This window comes from Halichondria panicea, chromosome 7, assembly GCF_963675165.1.
Source record: "Halichondria panicea chromosome 7, odHalPani1.1, whole genome shotgun sequence".
Taxonomy (NCBI): domain Eukaryota; kingdom Metazoa; phylum Porifera; class Demospongiae; order Suberitida; family Halichondriidae; genus Halichondria; species Halichondria panicea.
Window position 1 is genome coordinate 27,243 of NC_087383.1, and position 15,470 is coordinate 42,712.

Here is a 15,470-nt window from a genome sequence, read left to right on the forward strand (position 1 = left end):
CCAAGATTAATAAAAACTGTATCGGTTATAAGCCGCGGTCAGTAAAATTAATGGAAATTACATGTACATTTATAAAAATTAACATTAAAATAATTGATGCATTAAAAAACACAGTATAAATAGCTACAGCAATGTTGTAGTATCCCAGTGTGCAGATGGTGTGGACCTTTTGCAGCTGCAGTAGATGATGATACATAATAGCACACCTATCAGTATGCACATACCCCCCACAGAGCCAGGGAGGATGTACTTGAGGGGGGGTATAGTTGGAGTGGTGGATGTGTGTTGTGTGAGCGGGTGTGATGATGTGTGTTGTGTGAGCGGGTGTGATGATGTGTGTTGTGTGAGCGGGTGTGATGATGTGTGTTGTGTGAGCGGGTGTGATGATGTGTGTTGTGTGGGCGGGTGTGATGATGTACATGTATGTTGTGTGGGCAGGTGTGATGATATGTGTTGTGTGGAGGGGGGTGGTATGGAGGTCTCTTGGATACCATATAGCTTTAATCTCACTCCCCTCACAGAAACGAAACCAGAGGAGGATTTGAACGTCACAGATAGATTCCATTGACCAATGGGATTCTCCCCCCAATGTTGCACAGACATGAACGGCCAATTGGTGTAGCCGTGTTGGTTGATAAAGTCATATTGTCTGTATGGTAGCAGGTGAGACAGAGTACCAGAGGGAGAGGTGAGGTCTAGCTTTATATCTCCTCTCCGTGGATGAGAGTGTGTCAGCCAGGAGACGAGTGAAGAGTGGTTGCTCATTAGAGGGAGGTCAGTCACACTGTACACTCTGCCTACATCACGCAGACTCAGGCTCACGGTCAGCACAACATGCTCCAGGTATACAATGGATGAAGGAAACACCTCAAAGGTCAAGCAGAGGGGAGAACTATAACGAGCAGTTCTGTAGGGGAAGAATACAACTCTCAATACTACACAGTACTGTATGAAGACCATACACACCTTGTTCTGACACAGTACTGTATGAAGACCATACACACCTTGTTCTGGTTGAGCTGTAGATGATCTGTGAGAGCTGCTCAGGGACATTGGTCCATGTACGAGCACTGGTTACCATGGCAACAGCATCAACAGCTCCAAAGCCAAACTTATGTGATACATTGATGCCTCTACCATTGGTAGTCCAGTCACCATCAGTCAGAGAGGTTGTGTTGGCCGTGAGAGCAAGGAGGTGCTGTATATCCCTCCATGTTAGCTGAGGACTGGGGGGGAGGTTAGGGCTTGCACATTGATACTAGCTACTAGCTCACTTTGCTTGGAGTGTGAGAGCGATGACTCCAGCGGCTAATGGAGTGGCAGCACTTGTACCAGTGAAGCTGTCAGTGCAACCACCATTCCCACTGGAGGAAACCTGGGCAAATTAATGTACTTCAATAGTTATGGTTTGCCATATAATGGCTGCTCCATCTATATTTTGCACGTCATTTGAAAGGTCTCTTTCTAAAAGAATGTTCAACTACACCGCCTAGCTCCATTAATTAGAGGGCACAGAAGACAACCAACTAAATTAGCATTTCAGCTTTTTGCTTGGATTAGAGGACAGTGTGTCTACAGTGAGTGTGCCCCACCACTTGTTGGTTGTCCTTGCTGTGGCTGAAGGTGACAGCCATCTTAGCTGCACACTGCTCATCATAGTTTGCTGGAGTACCATCTCTGTTGACAGAGCCAACAGCTATTGTATAGATACTTGAAGCATATCCATCAGCAGCACAGGAATCATAATAAGCTCCGCCATTTCCTGATGCCCACACATACACAGAGCCTTTACCAGAGCGCCCCTACACACAAGCAAGCAGTGCATGAATATAGGGAAGAGAGAGCTATAGGGCTTACATAATGGACTGAGGCTTTGAGTGTGTTGGTTGTGAGAGGACCAGGTCCACTCACCCAGAAGCCAACATCAGGAGGACCCCAACTTGCACTGTACACATCCACATAACTGTTGTGGTGTCCTAGAGCACTTGCTTCTAAAGCATCACTAATAGAGCTCACATTGATCCTCACCCCTATATAGTGTGTGTGTGTGTGGGGGGGGGAGGGGGAGGACAGTGTGTGTGTGTGGGGGGGGAGGGCAAGGATTGAGCTTACCTCCAATGCTGCAGTTGTAAGCCACACCTACTCCACAGCGGCTATTGTCCCTTGCCATAGCAATAATGCCAGCACAAGAGGTACCGTGGTCTTCACCTTTGGGACTGGGGTCAAGGTCATAGTCCACATAATCATAGCTGGCGGCAGGATCCTGTGTGTGTGTGTGTGTGTGTGTGTGTGTGTGTGTGTGTGTGTGTGTGTGTGTGTGTGTGTGTGTGTGTGTGTGTGTGTGTGTGTGTGTGTGTGTGTGTGTGTGTGTGTGTGTGTGTGTGTGTGTGTGCGTGCGTGCGTGCGTGCGTGTGTGTGCGTGCGTATGTGATGGATAGATGGACTCACATAGTTATCAGTGAGGTCAGGATGAGTCCTCTCTAGCCCTATACGAAGGTCGATGGTTAGAATAAGAGGTGATATATAATTATACCATCATCCACTATGGCCACCACAACTGAGTCCCCCGTGATCCCATCTCTCCACACTGACTCTACTTGCAGACCACCTCCCGACATCTTCAGGAATAAGACAGTGTGGATAACATACAGACACTTGAGACAACTTGGGGCAGTGTACAGATCACCTTACACTGTGTATACATAGTCTACATTAAATATAGGGGAGGGGGGGTTAGTTGAACATTCATCAGTCATGACTTTAGTACTGATCCAATCTCAACATTTTTATGATTTTCTTAAAGCATAAAAAGTCAAATGATGTGTTTCAATTCAATAATCAGTAGGGGCTATAATTTGTCACTTTTCGGCCTTGGACCATGGGCTATTATCCATGGTGTGACCAAATTGGCGAATAAGAGTCCCTGAACCATTGATTAAACCAAAGATCGTACTATTCTTTGATTGCAAGAGGAGGGGTTAGAGTTGAACAGCTTTAACTGTAGCCTATTGTTGACCCAATGTCGAAAGAATGAATACAACATTTTTTCTGGGCCATAATTTGTCATTTTTCGGCCTTGGATAGTATTATCCATGGTATGTTTATCTCTCAAATATGAGAACTTGATGACACCATTTGAAAGGTCTTTTTCAGGACTTTGGATCAGCATCAGCTAAAGGAGTCCCCCCCGAACCATTGATTATAATAGACTAACTCACCAGGGACCATTGTTGGGGCCACAGTGGATCAGTGGGTGATGGGGAATACTGACGACTGCTCATGCCTCGTACAGACTGCTGCTTCACATAGCCAACCTGCATGAGAAGTGTGCATGATCAGAGGATTATAGCTAGGTCCCGTACTCACCTCCTGTTCTTGCTCTAGTAGTACAGAAAGACCACTTCCTCCTCCAGACACGCTGTTAGCTGTGTTAGCTATAGGCAGTAGCTTCAAGTGGTAGTAGTCTGCAAGGTTGCCAATCTACAACAACAGAATAAATAATGAGCACTGTGTAATGAGTCTGCTCACAGTGCCCAGAAGCTGCAGTCTGTGCTTGTGGGCCAGTTGTGTGGCTTTGCTGGCTCCACCATGTACTTGCACAGCCCAATAGTCTGATGGGACCTCCATCATCTGCACCGCCTCTCTCACAGCCTCCAGCAGTGTGGAGCCATGGCTTAGCCGTGGACACAAAAGGGGGACAAGCACGCACAAGAATAGCTTCATCACTAGCAGCAGTGCAATGCAGAAACTACTGCAATGTTCAATGTTTGAGCTACGCCCACAATTCCTCCAAACCACAAAGCCACAACATCCACACTTCACCACAGAATTAACATGTTGACAGAATATACATTACAAGCAAAATGAATCAATAAACATGCTACATGTAGGATACACAATGTCAGTGTCCTTGTCTCCATGACGGTATGGCCCGTCTAGGCATGGTGGGGGGTCCATCCATGGTGGGGGGTCCTCCAGTCTCCCTAATAGCTTTTACTCTTGCCTCCCAGCCAGCAGTAGATCTGTACACGCGATCAGGGTCCCTCTCGACTGTCACAACACACTGTATAGGGATGATATGTATATAGTTACACGCTGGCTACTAATTACCTTAGTTCTCTCCAGAGCTCTGGCCTTTGCCTCTACCTCCGCCTCTCTCTTCCGAGCCTTCTCCTGGCGCACACCAAGAGCCCTCATATCCTGCACACGCACACACATCACACACATCACACACATCACACACATAACTCACTCGCTCTCTGAATGCCACTACTTGTTTGGTGGCTAGTCTCTTCCGCTTGACCTCTTGTCGTTTTTGTTCCTCCATCATGTCCAGTTGTGCTTGCTGACTCAGCTCTTTTTCTCGTGTGTACACTGCCACTTGATTTTTCAACAACACAGCCTATGTGCACATTCAAGTACTCACTGCACAAACACAGTGTACCTGTCACACCTTCCTTCTTTGTTGCCTCTCCCTTGCTTTACTGTGTAGGGCTTCTCTCTTCACTCTCTCCTCTTCAGCTTCTCTTCTCTTGACCTCTTGTTGGACCTATGTGGAGGGTATTGATACACACACCACAGGGGGTAATTATGCTATACCTTCCACCCTGATAGCTTGGCTTGCCTCTCCTGCCGTTCCTTAGCAACCAGCTCGGCTAACACCTTTGATGTCTTGACAGGCGGCTCTTCTGGTGACCTTATGACCTTTCGTGCCGACTACAATACAGTGCCATGTCAGCACTATTCTCTAGTGTAGTGAGTGTACCTTGTGTTCCCTCCACACTTTGATGGCCTCCCTCTTGTTATCCAGGAGAAAGGTGAACTCTGTAAACCACGTATCGTGTTCCATCACCTCTGCCAATGTTTTGGTTGGTAGAGCACTAGCAGCGGCATCAATGTAGGAGGGGGCGCCCTACACACCCACACACAAACACACACCCACACACACGAGTAGCCTCAATACACACACACACACACCCACACGAGTAGCCTCAACACTGCATGTGTCACACCAGTGAGTACATGTACCTTGAACTGTGTTCTTATTCTAACAAATGTAGTATGATCGATGTTGTCCCATCCTCCCTCATAGCCGCCAGTCTGGCTCAGGAACCTCTGCAGGGGGTCAGTGGGGGGATGATACACAGGGGGTCAGTGGGGGGTGTGATACGCAATAACTAACTCACTTCAAAGGCCAGGACAGCAGAAGGTACAGAGGACACATTGGTTGGTATGGTTACAGCGGCAGTGTTATTGGTGGGTGTGGTCCAAGACTCTAGTCTCCTCTCAATAGCTGCCACCTCTATACTAAGAGACATCTCCATGGCAACCAGTTCCTCATAGCTGTGAACATGAGGTAGGGTAGTGTGCTTACAGTGCGGTAGGGTAGGGCTTACAGTGCTCGTTGATGATCTTTGAATGCAGCAATTGACGATTCAATGTCCTCCATTGCTTTCTTTAGTGCCTCCACAACTACACACATACACAGAGTTATATATAGACTACAGTTGACCTATGACCTCACATGACGGCCCAGCTGGTATCCCCTCTGAGAGCATTCGTTCTAGTCTGGTCACACGCCCACGTACCTCAACTATCCGCCCCCTCAACTCAGCCTCTGTATACATCATTCATACGTACATGCATGTACAGTTGCTAGTCCCCTACCACTCACTGTGTGCACCATGCGTACAGTTGCTAGTCCCCTACCACTCACTGTGTGCACCATGCGTACAGTTGCTAGTCCCCTACCACTCACTGTGTGCACCATGCGTACAGTTGCTAGTCCCCTACCACTCACTGTGTGCACCATGCGTACAGTTGCTAGTCCCCTACCACTCACTGTGTGCACCATGCGTACAGTTGCTAGTCCCCTACCACTCACTGTGTGCACCATGCGTACAGTTGCTAGTCCCCTACCACTCACTGTGTGCACCATGCGTACAGTTGCTAGTCCCCTACCACTCACTGTGTGCACCATACGTACAGTTGCTAGTCCCCTACCACTCACTGTGTGCACCATGCGTACAGTTGCTAGTCCCCTACCACTCACTGTGTGCACCATGCGTACAGTTGCTAGTCCCCTACCACTCACTGTGTGCACCATACGTACAGTTGCTAGTCCCCTACCACTCACTGTGTGCACCATACGTACAGTTGCTAGTCCCCTACCACTCACTGTGTGCACCATACGTACAGTTGCTAGTCCCCTACCACTCACTGTGTGCACCATACGTACAGTTGCTAGTCCCCTACCACTCACTGTGTGCACCATACGTACAGTTGCTAGTCCCCTACCACTCACTGTGTGCACCATACGTACAGTTGCTAGTCTCCTACCACTCACTGTGTGCACATCTGTGTGTCCTGAGCTGCTCCTCTAGCCCGCCCTCATACCAACGTCCCCTTGCCTCCCTCTCCAGACACACCACTCTGCACACAACACACACACACACACACATACACACAGAGGCTGTGACTCACGTACCGTGTCTCCATGGATGAGAGCTTGGAGAGCAGCTCCTTCTTGTCTCCACACCTCCTCTCAGACACAGCGGTAGCCATTTATCATGTTTACGTTATGCGTAATTATTTTTAATTAAGGGTGCTGGAACACCTACGCCCACGTACGCCCACACACACGTTGCTAGGGAAAGCTAACTATGAAACTACCTGCAGGGGAGACATGGATCCTTCACAGGATTATGAAGTAACACTCTACTAGTGTGCATTCCAAAAATGGAGAGGAAAGGATGATGACAACAGATTTTACACTTGATTTTCATCATATAGCTAAAAGAAGTTCCGCTTAGGAAACCAGTAGAGCTATGGACTTGATTGTTTGTTTGCAGGTGCACTACACACAGCTCTTCAACATTACGAAGAGCTTTTGTTGTAAAATCCCTTTGTTATCTATTTATGAGAATTTTTTGTCATGACACACCCTCTAGAGAAAAATCTAGACCGTATATGGACAAAGTCAGCCCGTAACTTTGTTCACCTTACCTAATTATAGCAGCATGCTAAATATAGACCAAGTCCTGTACGTAGATAGTCAGATCGAACACTTTTTATATCTGGCTCTAGCGTACGCGTACGCTAGAGTATAAATTAAGACGTAAGCCTGTAGACCACGCCCCAATTGCGTGCGTAGAGTGCAGAATTAGCGTTGAAGATCAAGAGCCATTTGTTAGTAGCCTGAAGAGAAGAGATAGGCAACGCTGGGGCTACAGACAGCGCTGACAATTGGCTGGCTCATAGACTTCTGCCAGGGTTGGCTGCTGTTTTGATGGACTTTGAAGGTAAACTATGAACTAGCTTTGCTAGCTTGATACACAGGGCCTTGCTTTTCACTCCCTTCCCCTTCAGAGCTTCCATGAAAGCCTGTGTGTAATACCACTCTTGGACCTCAGTGTCACCAGAGTGCTGTGCTCCAGGCCAAGTTGGACCAGTCTCTTTGTCTGGGCTGCAGTAATGCTTGGCTTCTCCGGGCATCAGATTGGTGGAACCTCCGCTTTTGTGAGGTCCACACAGCTTCATCCTGCTTATTAGCAGACTGAATAGGGAGGTTAGGGAGGCAGCTGATCAGTGAATGGTGTGTCGTAACTGCCTCCATCGCCAGGACATCTGGAAATGAGCTTCTGTGAGTGTGATACATAAAATAAATAATATAACACAGATTGCCAACCTTCCAGACGAGTTCCTAGCGTGTTTGTAAGTATAGGTCCTCCATCCCAAGTTTTTTGCCAGAAAGGTGACTGTCCCCTTCATCTGGACAATACATGTGCATGTACAGTGAATAATTATGTAGTGGCACCGGGTCAGGTAGAATCCATCCATAGGAACCAACTTATTTTTGTCATCACCCCTGTTCACAATATTTTTTTCGTACCTGACCACAGGACCATTCTGCTAACTTGGTGGCAAGGATCTCCAGCTTCTGAAGGATGCGATGCCATTGTGTGCTGGAACATGGTGGAAGACCCAACCAGCCACTCAACCGGACGTATCAACATGCAGGTGGCCATTGAGGAGAAAGGACAACACTGGATAGTGCCATGAACAGCTCGAATCGTGGATAGTACACGTCTAAAGCACTGAAGAGAAACGTCTCCACTCGACACAAATGAAGACAGTGTGTATTAACATTAAAAGACAATCCAACCTGCTGTGTGACTAATGCTAGTTGAGGAACTCAGACACTCGTGCTGATTGTACTGAGACTGGGGTCTATTGGCACACTTACGTTTCTCCCATCTACTACTAAAGGCACTCCTTTGCTACAAATCTGGCTCTGTATTTATTGGATTGTGTTATTTTGTTATTGATTTGTTAGTTTGTGTAGCTACCTGATTTTCTTTTGCAGCTTGTAGTTAATTTAATTGAAGACATTCTCACAAAACCACTATGTTGTTACTTGTGGTTACTACTATACTAGCGCACGCATTGAAATTAAATACTGCGTGTGCAAGTCTCAGGATCTAAACGTTGCATTTTTGTGGTTAAATTATGTCAATTTGTTACTATGTGCGGGCACCCTTAATGCCGTATCAACAAAATGTCAAGCAAAGGTAAACGACCATAGTTAGTGCAGCTGTATTTATATAGGGTTCCCTCCACACAGGCGGCTACCCTGGTCTATTGGACACCCCTCACTGTGTGGTGGAGGAGTTGGCCCAGACCCTGGATAATAGCCCCATACACAACTGGAGGAGTTTAGTGGATCATCTCAGCGACTACTCACAACAAGATGTCCTCAGACTAAAGAATACACGAGAGTCGGTACACACACACACACACACACACCTCCATATACACGCCCACACCCCCTCCACACGCACACAGGGTGGGAGTCCAACAAAGGATCTGATTATTGACCTTCATTCTCGTGGCTGGACCATCATTGACCTTTGCACTCTAGCGAGACAAGCTCGTGTTCAAGCTGTGATCGATATTCTAGTAGAATATTGTCAGAGTAAGATTTCCCTAGTTGTTATCATCACCCCCTCATTAGGTGTTGTGTAATCCGCCCCCTCATTAGGTGTGGGATTGGATCCGTCTCCGCTGCTGCATTCTGCTGAGTCAGTAGATTCTTGGAAGGGGGCCAAGAGTTGCCATCAACGAGCTGGTTACCCGGCAACCATAGCACCCCCCCTACACGCTAAGCAAGAGGCAACAAAACGCTATAAACTGAAGTCCTGTACACCTAGCAGTGATGACACTACTGCTACAGGACTACCTCATGTGAGCTACACTCAGATACTTGAGGCCACAGGGGGTCTGGATGAGACCCCCCACAGCTCAGGGGGGCACAAACTAGGAGAAGGGGGCTTTGGGGAAGTGTTCTACTCTCGGCTAATGATTGGAGGACAAGAGAAAGAAGCAGCAGTTAAAGTGCTCAGGAAGAAGGTACCTGTTCTGCCATTGCTTGTGTGGGTGGATACATGTGTGTGTGTGTGTGTGTGTGTGTGTGTGCAGGATGATGCTTGTGTGGATACATGTGTGTGTGTGTGTGTGCAGGATGATGCTTGTGTGGATACATGTGTGTGTGTGTGTGTGTGTGTGTGTGTGTGTGTGTGTGTGTGTGTGTGTGTGTGTGCAGGATGATGCTTGTGTGGATACGTGTGTGTGTGTGTGTGTGTGTGTGTGCAGGATGATGTACTGGGGAGTGTCAATAAGGAGCAGTTCACCACAGAGATCAACTCGCTCTCAAGGTCAGTACTGCCTTGTATACAGTGCAGTGCATGCACTTGCAACAGAGAATTGCCTAATAGCAAAACCACAATAATATTATTACGTGTAGATAATTTAAAAAAATTAGCCTAAAACTCTGAACCTCTGGGAGTGGCTTAGTGGTTAGGGTGGTGGCTTCGTAGATCATATGATAGATAAGGCATGGGTTCGATTCCCTCTTGGGGGACTTTTCTTCATTTCTCAATAAGTAATTTCCCTAACTTTTGAATGCATCATACTCCTGTCAAGTACATAATCAAGTTGGGGCGTCGCCCGGTTTCTGTGAAACTTTGACCCAACTTGCCCTTTTTGGTAGATTAGGTTCTGTCTTTTTTTCTTCTCAGATAGTGAGTGCTAGAATTATTCATTTTGTAGAATCAGAAGTGACGAAATAACTATGCTAAATATAATTCAGTTTTTAAAATTATTATTCATATCTAACAATCTAATGTGGTTTTGCTTTGGCAATTCTCTGTTGCAAGTGCACTACAATCCACTGTAGTTCTACAATAATTATAACTGTCCAAAAGTGTGGGCTATAAAATTATAAAAATAGCTAAGTTCTCAGTTCTAAGTTCTTTTCGTAGCTTAGTTTGATAGGCCATGACTTGTGTTGCGAACATCTGATTTACATTGAGTTGTGTTCTGATGCACAGAGTGTTCCATGTGCACTTGCTGTCAGTGTTAGGCTACTCTTGTGAGGGGCCGCACTTGTGTGTGGTGTACCCGTTCCTAGAGAGGGGCTCTCTAGACAAGTACATCACAGACATCAACGCACTACCACCATCCACTAGAGTGGGTGTGGCTATGGGTGTGGCCTCAGCTCTGGACTACCTTCACACTGGCCTTGATAAAGAGATTATTGTCCACAGAGACGTCAAAAGGTGTGTGTGTGTGTGTGTGTGTGTGTGTGTGTGTGTGTGTGTGTGTGTGTGTGTGTGTGTGTGTGTGTGTGTGTGTGTGTGTGTGTGTGTGTGTGTGTGTGTGTGTGTGTGTGTGTGTGTGTGTGTGTGTGTGTGTGTGTGTGTGTGTGTGTGTGTGTGTGTGTGTGTGTGTGTGTGTGTGTGTGTGTGTGTGTGTGTGTGTGTGTGTGTGTGTGTGTGCCTTCATGAGGTCCCTCCGTACTCACGCAGTGCTAATATATTGCTGTCATCTGATTGGACTCCTAAACTTGGGGATTTTGGAGTAGCTCGCATTATTCCATCAGAGATGTCCTCTCTCATGACCACTACTGTTGTGGGAACTAGCATCTTCATGGCCCCTGAATACCGTACAGGCACCATCACTCCAGCCACTGACATGTACGCGTTAGGAGTGGTGAGGCTGTGTGTGTGTGTGGGTGGTTGACTGTGTGTGTGTGTGTGTGTGTGTGTGTGTGTGTGTGTGTGTGTGTGTGTGTGTGGGTGATTGACTCTGTGTGTGTGTGTGTGTGTGTGTGGGTGGGTGGTTGACTCTGTATGTGTGTGTAGGTGTTGTTTGAGATGCTCACTGGGTGTAGTGCTCATGAGAGTCTAACCACGGAGGACCAAGGAGACATTGATCTGGTAAGCTGCTCATATAATTACAATCACTCTATCATTCTATCTGAGTGTATAGGTGACATACATCCTGGATCTGGAGGAAGAACCACGAGACATTCTGATTGGCTGCTGGAAGGAGGGTGTGTGGCAGGAGGTGTGGTCAACAGCAGATAAATGTCTGGAACATTTTGACTTCAAGAGGCCTACCTCTAAACAGGTAGTTTTAATAATTTCCCCGACTAGAATTGATATTTATATAACTATAGCTTATGACTGTGTTCCTTCCTTCATGCTGCAGGTCTGGGAGACACTACATGCACAGAGCAAGCTACTGAACACTGACTCACTATTGTCATAATTATCGTGAACAATTCAATTTTTCTCACAGAAAATATTTCAGTGTAATAATGTATGCAGTGTTGTGTGGCAGTAAAAAGTCCATCTCAATAATTATATACAAAACACGTAAAAAACATATAAAATACGTACAATAAAGTGATTCAGTTACTTATAGGCTCTTGGTTTAACACGAGCTCCAATGTTCTGATATTCTGATGGTGGTGGTGGTTGCTGTGCACTGGGCCTGGCCTTCCTAGTGGGCGGGGCTTGTGGGGGCTTGATGTTCATGTACAAGCTTTCGTCCTCGGGAGGTTGAGTGGGCGTGTCCCGGGACGGGCCAAAGTTGCAGTTAGCGTATTCAGGAGGCTCATGTGAGGGGGCGGGTGATTGGCTTGACTTGCTGGGAGGTTTCGGCTTTGTTTTGGGGACAGGCTTTGTTTTGGGGGCTGGTTTGGTTGTGGGGGGTGGTTTGGTTTTCTTGGCCTGCAATTCCTGAATGAGTGCTGATCCTTTCTTCTGCTTGTTAGTGGGTGTGAGAGGAAGTGGCTTAGTCCTTGGTGTTGGTTCCTCCATGGAGACAGTCAGCTTGCCTTCTGTGAGAGACTTCTTCTTGGGAGTGGGTGGTAGGGTTTTAGTGCGTGCCTTGGTGGTGGTGGCCAGCTCTGTGAATGAACCAGATCCACTATCCTCTCGACTGCTACTACTAGAGGACTCGCCAATATCCACAGGTGTGTATTGATGAGGGCGTCGACTAGCCTTGGCAGCTTCTTCACGTAGTCTCTTCTGTTCCTTAAGTCTCTCCTCCAACAAGTTCATATCAAACGCTGCATAGAGATAATGAGAGGTATGTACATAACACACCCACCCACCCACACACCCACACACCCACACACCCACACACACACACACACACACAGAGGGTAGGGTGCTTACAAGGTGGAGTCCAGGCATAGTTGTACATCTCAAACAGTGCTCCTCCAAATGGTTCCATTGGTTTGGCCTTGGTAGAGTTGGCCTTCATGTAAGTGTCTAGTAGGTCAACCAGACTCTCCCCCTCAGCCTCAACAGCCTGCATGTGGGTGGGTATCACATGACACACTGTACGTGATGGGGTGTATCACATGACACACAGTACGTGGTGGGGGTATCACATGACACACTGCACGTGGTGGGGGTATCACATGACACACTGTACGTGATGGGGGATATCACATGACACACTGTACGTGATGGGAGGAACACACTGACTCACTGATTTCTCAAAGCGATAGATAGTTCCATGGTTGAGTATTTTGTGATGATGGATACCATCCTTACGCCTGGAGCAGTGAGCACAAGTCAAGGCTACTCAACACTGTAGGTACACACTCACCAGTAGGTCATGACGTAATGGCCACTAGCATTGATGCGAACTACAAAGTTGCCAATCTTTCCCTCAGACAATAGCCTCCTCTCAGCCTCTTGTCTACTAGCAGTTCCCCAGAACCATTTGCACTTCTCATAACTCATCTCACTGCCTCTCTCATCAATCACCTGTACATAGGAGGGGGTACACACATCACACACACACACCTGTATAGGAAGCCGCCCACACACATACCTTTACAGGGGGCCGCCCACACACACCATCGCCACTCTTGGAAGCTTCTCCTGCACTCCTCACAAACTGGCCATCCCCACTCACGGGAGCACTACGGAAGCCACCACGTCTCTCTCTCTTGACCTCTCCTCCCTCACTAGCACCAAAGCCACTGTCTGTAGAGATGACACTAGCCCTAGGGGAGGGGGCAGCAGGAAGGGGCGTGGCCAATACTGTGCTCTTTCCACCAGAGCGGTGGTGATCAGGAGGTGGAGAGAGAGTGTCTCTGTCTAGATCCTTCTATATAGTGGTGGGGAGTAAACACAGTAGGGGGTCATTTTAGCAGACTACACAGTCAAAATTTACACAGAAGACAATTATATTTTATACAATAATAGTGGATTGCAGCTTAACCGTGTGTTGTACCTCCTCTGAGAATTAGGAGTATGTTGGTATTCTAACTGATTTGTAAGAAAAGTCCCCCAAGAGGGAATCAAACCCACGCCTAATCTATCGTCTAATCTACTAAGCCACCACCCTAACCACTAAGCCACACCTCTTCTGTCTATAGTATTACACCTCTTAGTCATCACATGCATACATGCAGTGGATTGCACACTTGCTGTGCACTTGTAAAAGAAAGTTGCAATGTATGTATTCATTCCAGCCTAAGCTTGCTCTTTTATCTTGGTATTCTTCGAACTACACCTCAGCGCGCACACACTTGGTGAGGGTGTTTCTAACTGAAAAGATACCAATGATAAAAGCTCCTGTGGTTTGGCACTTCTCTGTTGCAAGTGCACTGCAGTCTGTACAGTGCACCGCACAGAAGGCTAATTAAGTAATGGCTTCTATTGTTATTCTAGCTGCTGGTGGTGGGTGTTAGTGTTGGTCGAAATGACAACTAACAAAGGAAACAACAACCTTCACTATGCCATCACTCACCACTCTGTCAATTAGCTAGCTAGTGGCTTACATGAATGATGCTTTGTAACTGAGATATCCAACAGCTCTTGTCACCAGGAGAATCACACTACATTGAGTATATGGGAATACAGTGAATACACTACAGTATAGGGAAGTACACACGGCATGTTGGCAGGCATATACTCACTCTAAATGTGTATTTTCCATCGCCAGATCTGAGAAGGTAGAAGCGAAACTCCTTCTTATTCTTTGTATCCTCCCCCGCCAAATCTGAGCTGTCAATCTGCAAGCTCCGTATGTTCTGTGCGTGTGTGTGTATTTGTTTGTTAAGTGGATTCCAGGCATAGCTCTTGATATGGTAGGCAAGTTAAGACGTCAGAGAACTAGATCATGAATATCAATAGTGACACAATACACACAGTACGGGGCAGCTACACAAGTGCTATATATCATGTGCTTTCAGGGCACCCACTACAATAGCTGTCATGCTACAGTTGAGAGGCTGCACAGTTGAGAGGCTGCAGTGTAGTCATCTTAATGGCTAGGGTAGGCATGCATGGTAGACAGAGATATTGGGAGGATGTCACTAGTGTAGTGTAATCACATGATCTCACCTTGCGACCATACTCATCCAGTATGTGCAGGTGGGTGTGGCTGATTTGGATGCTATACATAGTCCACTGCATAGAGACAGCGCGTGTGCGTGTGCAGAATGTCATCATGAGAATAATTGTATACTTGTACAACCTACAATACATGTACACAACCCTAGCCACTCACCACTCACTAGTGTGCATCATTATAACCATATTAGTGAAATGGCTATTAGGATCACAAACAGATGCCTTTAACCTTTCCCACACACAACCAAACACAACAATAGATCTAGTTTACTTTCAGTTAGGACAGCCACGAATGCATACACTAACAACAACCAACGCTTGCAATTATGCTCAATTAGTCTAGTGTTGTATTTATATTGTTGCTGACACTGCCATCACTGACAGTTAGTTGCTTTAGTGGGACACTCTAATAAAAGCATGACTGCACCAAGCTTAAGGCCGGGACGTGCCCCACAGTTACAAGCCTACAAATAATTAATATAGTGTGTGTGTCTGTATAGGGAATGGATTGCAGCAGTGTACAAACAGTGTACACACACACACACACACAGCTACTCACATCTCTCATGCCTGGTAGCTTGCCATATAGCAGACCCTGCCGTAGCACTCTCTCAGAGGCCATCCTCAGGTCCAATATTATAGCAATCTGTATCTCCTATGGTAGAGGCTCCAGCGACTAGTGGCTTGATAGCTAGCTTCTCTTGCTTCGTAGCTTGCACGGTATAAAGGTTATGAAAGGGAAGAACCCGC

General features: G+C 46.8%; 4 protein-coding genes across 8 annotated transcripts; 1 reads left to right on the plus strand and 3 right to left on the minus strand.

The window, feature by feature from the left end:
* Positions 1 to 21: 21 nt before the first annotated feature.
* LOC135338134 (furin-1-like) lies at positions 22 to 3,724 on the minus strand. 2 transcript variants are annotated; one of them, XM_064534164.1, is made up of 11 exons: positions 3,529 to 3,724; positions 3,367 to 3,480; positions 3,219 to 3,314; positions 2,534 to 2,618; positions 2,449 to 2,486; positions 2,113 to 2,263; positions 1,858 to 2,030; positions 1,593 to 1,802; positions 1,275 to 1,375; positions 1,005 to 1,226; positions 22 to 907 (listed from the first exon to the last, which is right to left on the minus strand). In XM_064534164.1, the coding sequence occupies exons 1-11, from the start codon at positions 3,721 to 3,723 to the stop codon at positions 124 to 126; spliced, it is 2,169 nt and encodes a 722-aa protein (XP_064390234.1). In that variant the 5' UTR covers position 3,724; the 3' UTR covers positions 22 to 123. The 2 variants fall into 2 exon arrangements, with proteins under 2 accessions (XP_064390234.1, XP_064390235.1); XM_064534165.1 differs by having other exon boundaries at positions 732 to 907; positions 967 to 1,226.
* Positions 3,725 to 3,812: 88 nt separating this feature from the next.
* On the minus strand, positions 3,813 to 6,718 carry LOC135338147 (coiled-coil domain-containing protein 112-like). The gene is made up of 12 exons (XM_064534181.1): positions 6,488 to 6,718; positions 6,347 to 6,432; positions 5,525 to 5,617; positions 5,397 to 5,472; positions 5,187 to 5,343; positions 5,029 to 5,115; positions 4,766 to 4,912; positions 4,600 to 4,716; positions 4,454 to 4,549; positions 4,253 to 4,402; positions 4,111 to 4,200; positions 3,813 to 4,063 (listed from the first exon to the last, which is right to left on the minus strand). Exons 1-12 carry the CDS (start codon positions 6,562 to 6,564, stop codon positions 3,902 to 3,904), a joined length of 1,338 nt encoding a protein of 445 aa, XP_064390251.1. The 5' UTR covers positions 6,565 to 6,718; the 3' UTR covers positions 3,813 to 3,901.
* Positions 6,719 to 6,738: 20 nt separating this feature from the next.
* Positions 6,739 to 11,714, plus strand: LOC135338140 (interleukin-1 receptor-associated kinase 4-like). Of its 4 annotated transcripts, XM_064534173.1 has the most exons (12): positions 6,743 to 7,301; positions 7,369 to 7,642; positions 7,902 to 8,570; positions 8,624 to 8,781; positions 8,845 to 8,974; positions 9,041 to 9,408; positions 9,652 to 9,713; positions 10,389 to 10,616; positions 10,866 to 11,049; positions 11,202 to 11,276; positions 11,329 to 11,469; positions 11,519 to 11,714. In XM_064534173.1, exons 3-12 carry the CDS (start codon positions 8,558 to 8,560, stop codon positions 11,585 to 11,587), a joined length of 1,428 nt encoding a protein of 475 aa, XP_064390243.1. In that variant the 5' UTR covers positions 6,743 to 7,301; positions 7,369 to 7,642; positions 7,902 to 8,557; the 3' UTR covers positions 11,588 to 11,714. The 4 variants fall into 4 exon arrangements, with proteins under 4 accessions (XP_064390241.1, XP_064390244.1, XP_064390243.1 ...); XM_064534171.1 differs by having other exon boundaries at positions 6,739 to 7,301; positions 8,624 to 8,974; XM_064534172.1 differs by having other exon boundaries at positions 8,624 to 8,974; positions 11,551 to 11,714.
* LOC135338139 (uncharacterized) lies at positions 11,600 to 15,468 on the minus strand. The gene is made up of 9 exons (XM_064534169.1): positions 15,280 to 15,468; positions 14,712 to 14,777; positions 14,285 to 14,398; positions 14,147 to 14,203; positions 13,192 to 13,470; positions 12,964 to 13,124; positions 12,844 to 12,910; positions 12,525 to 12,660; positions 11,600 to 12,415 (listed from the first exon to the last, which is right to left on the minus strand). Exons 1-9 carry the CDS (start codon positions 15,340 to 15,342, stop codon positions 11,757 to 11,759), a joined length of 1,602 nt encoding a protein of 533 aa, XP_064390239.1. The 5' UTR covers positions 15,343 to 15,468; the 3' UTR covers positions 11,600 to 11,756.
* Between the last annotated feature and the right edge of the window lie 2 nt (positions 15,469 to 15,470).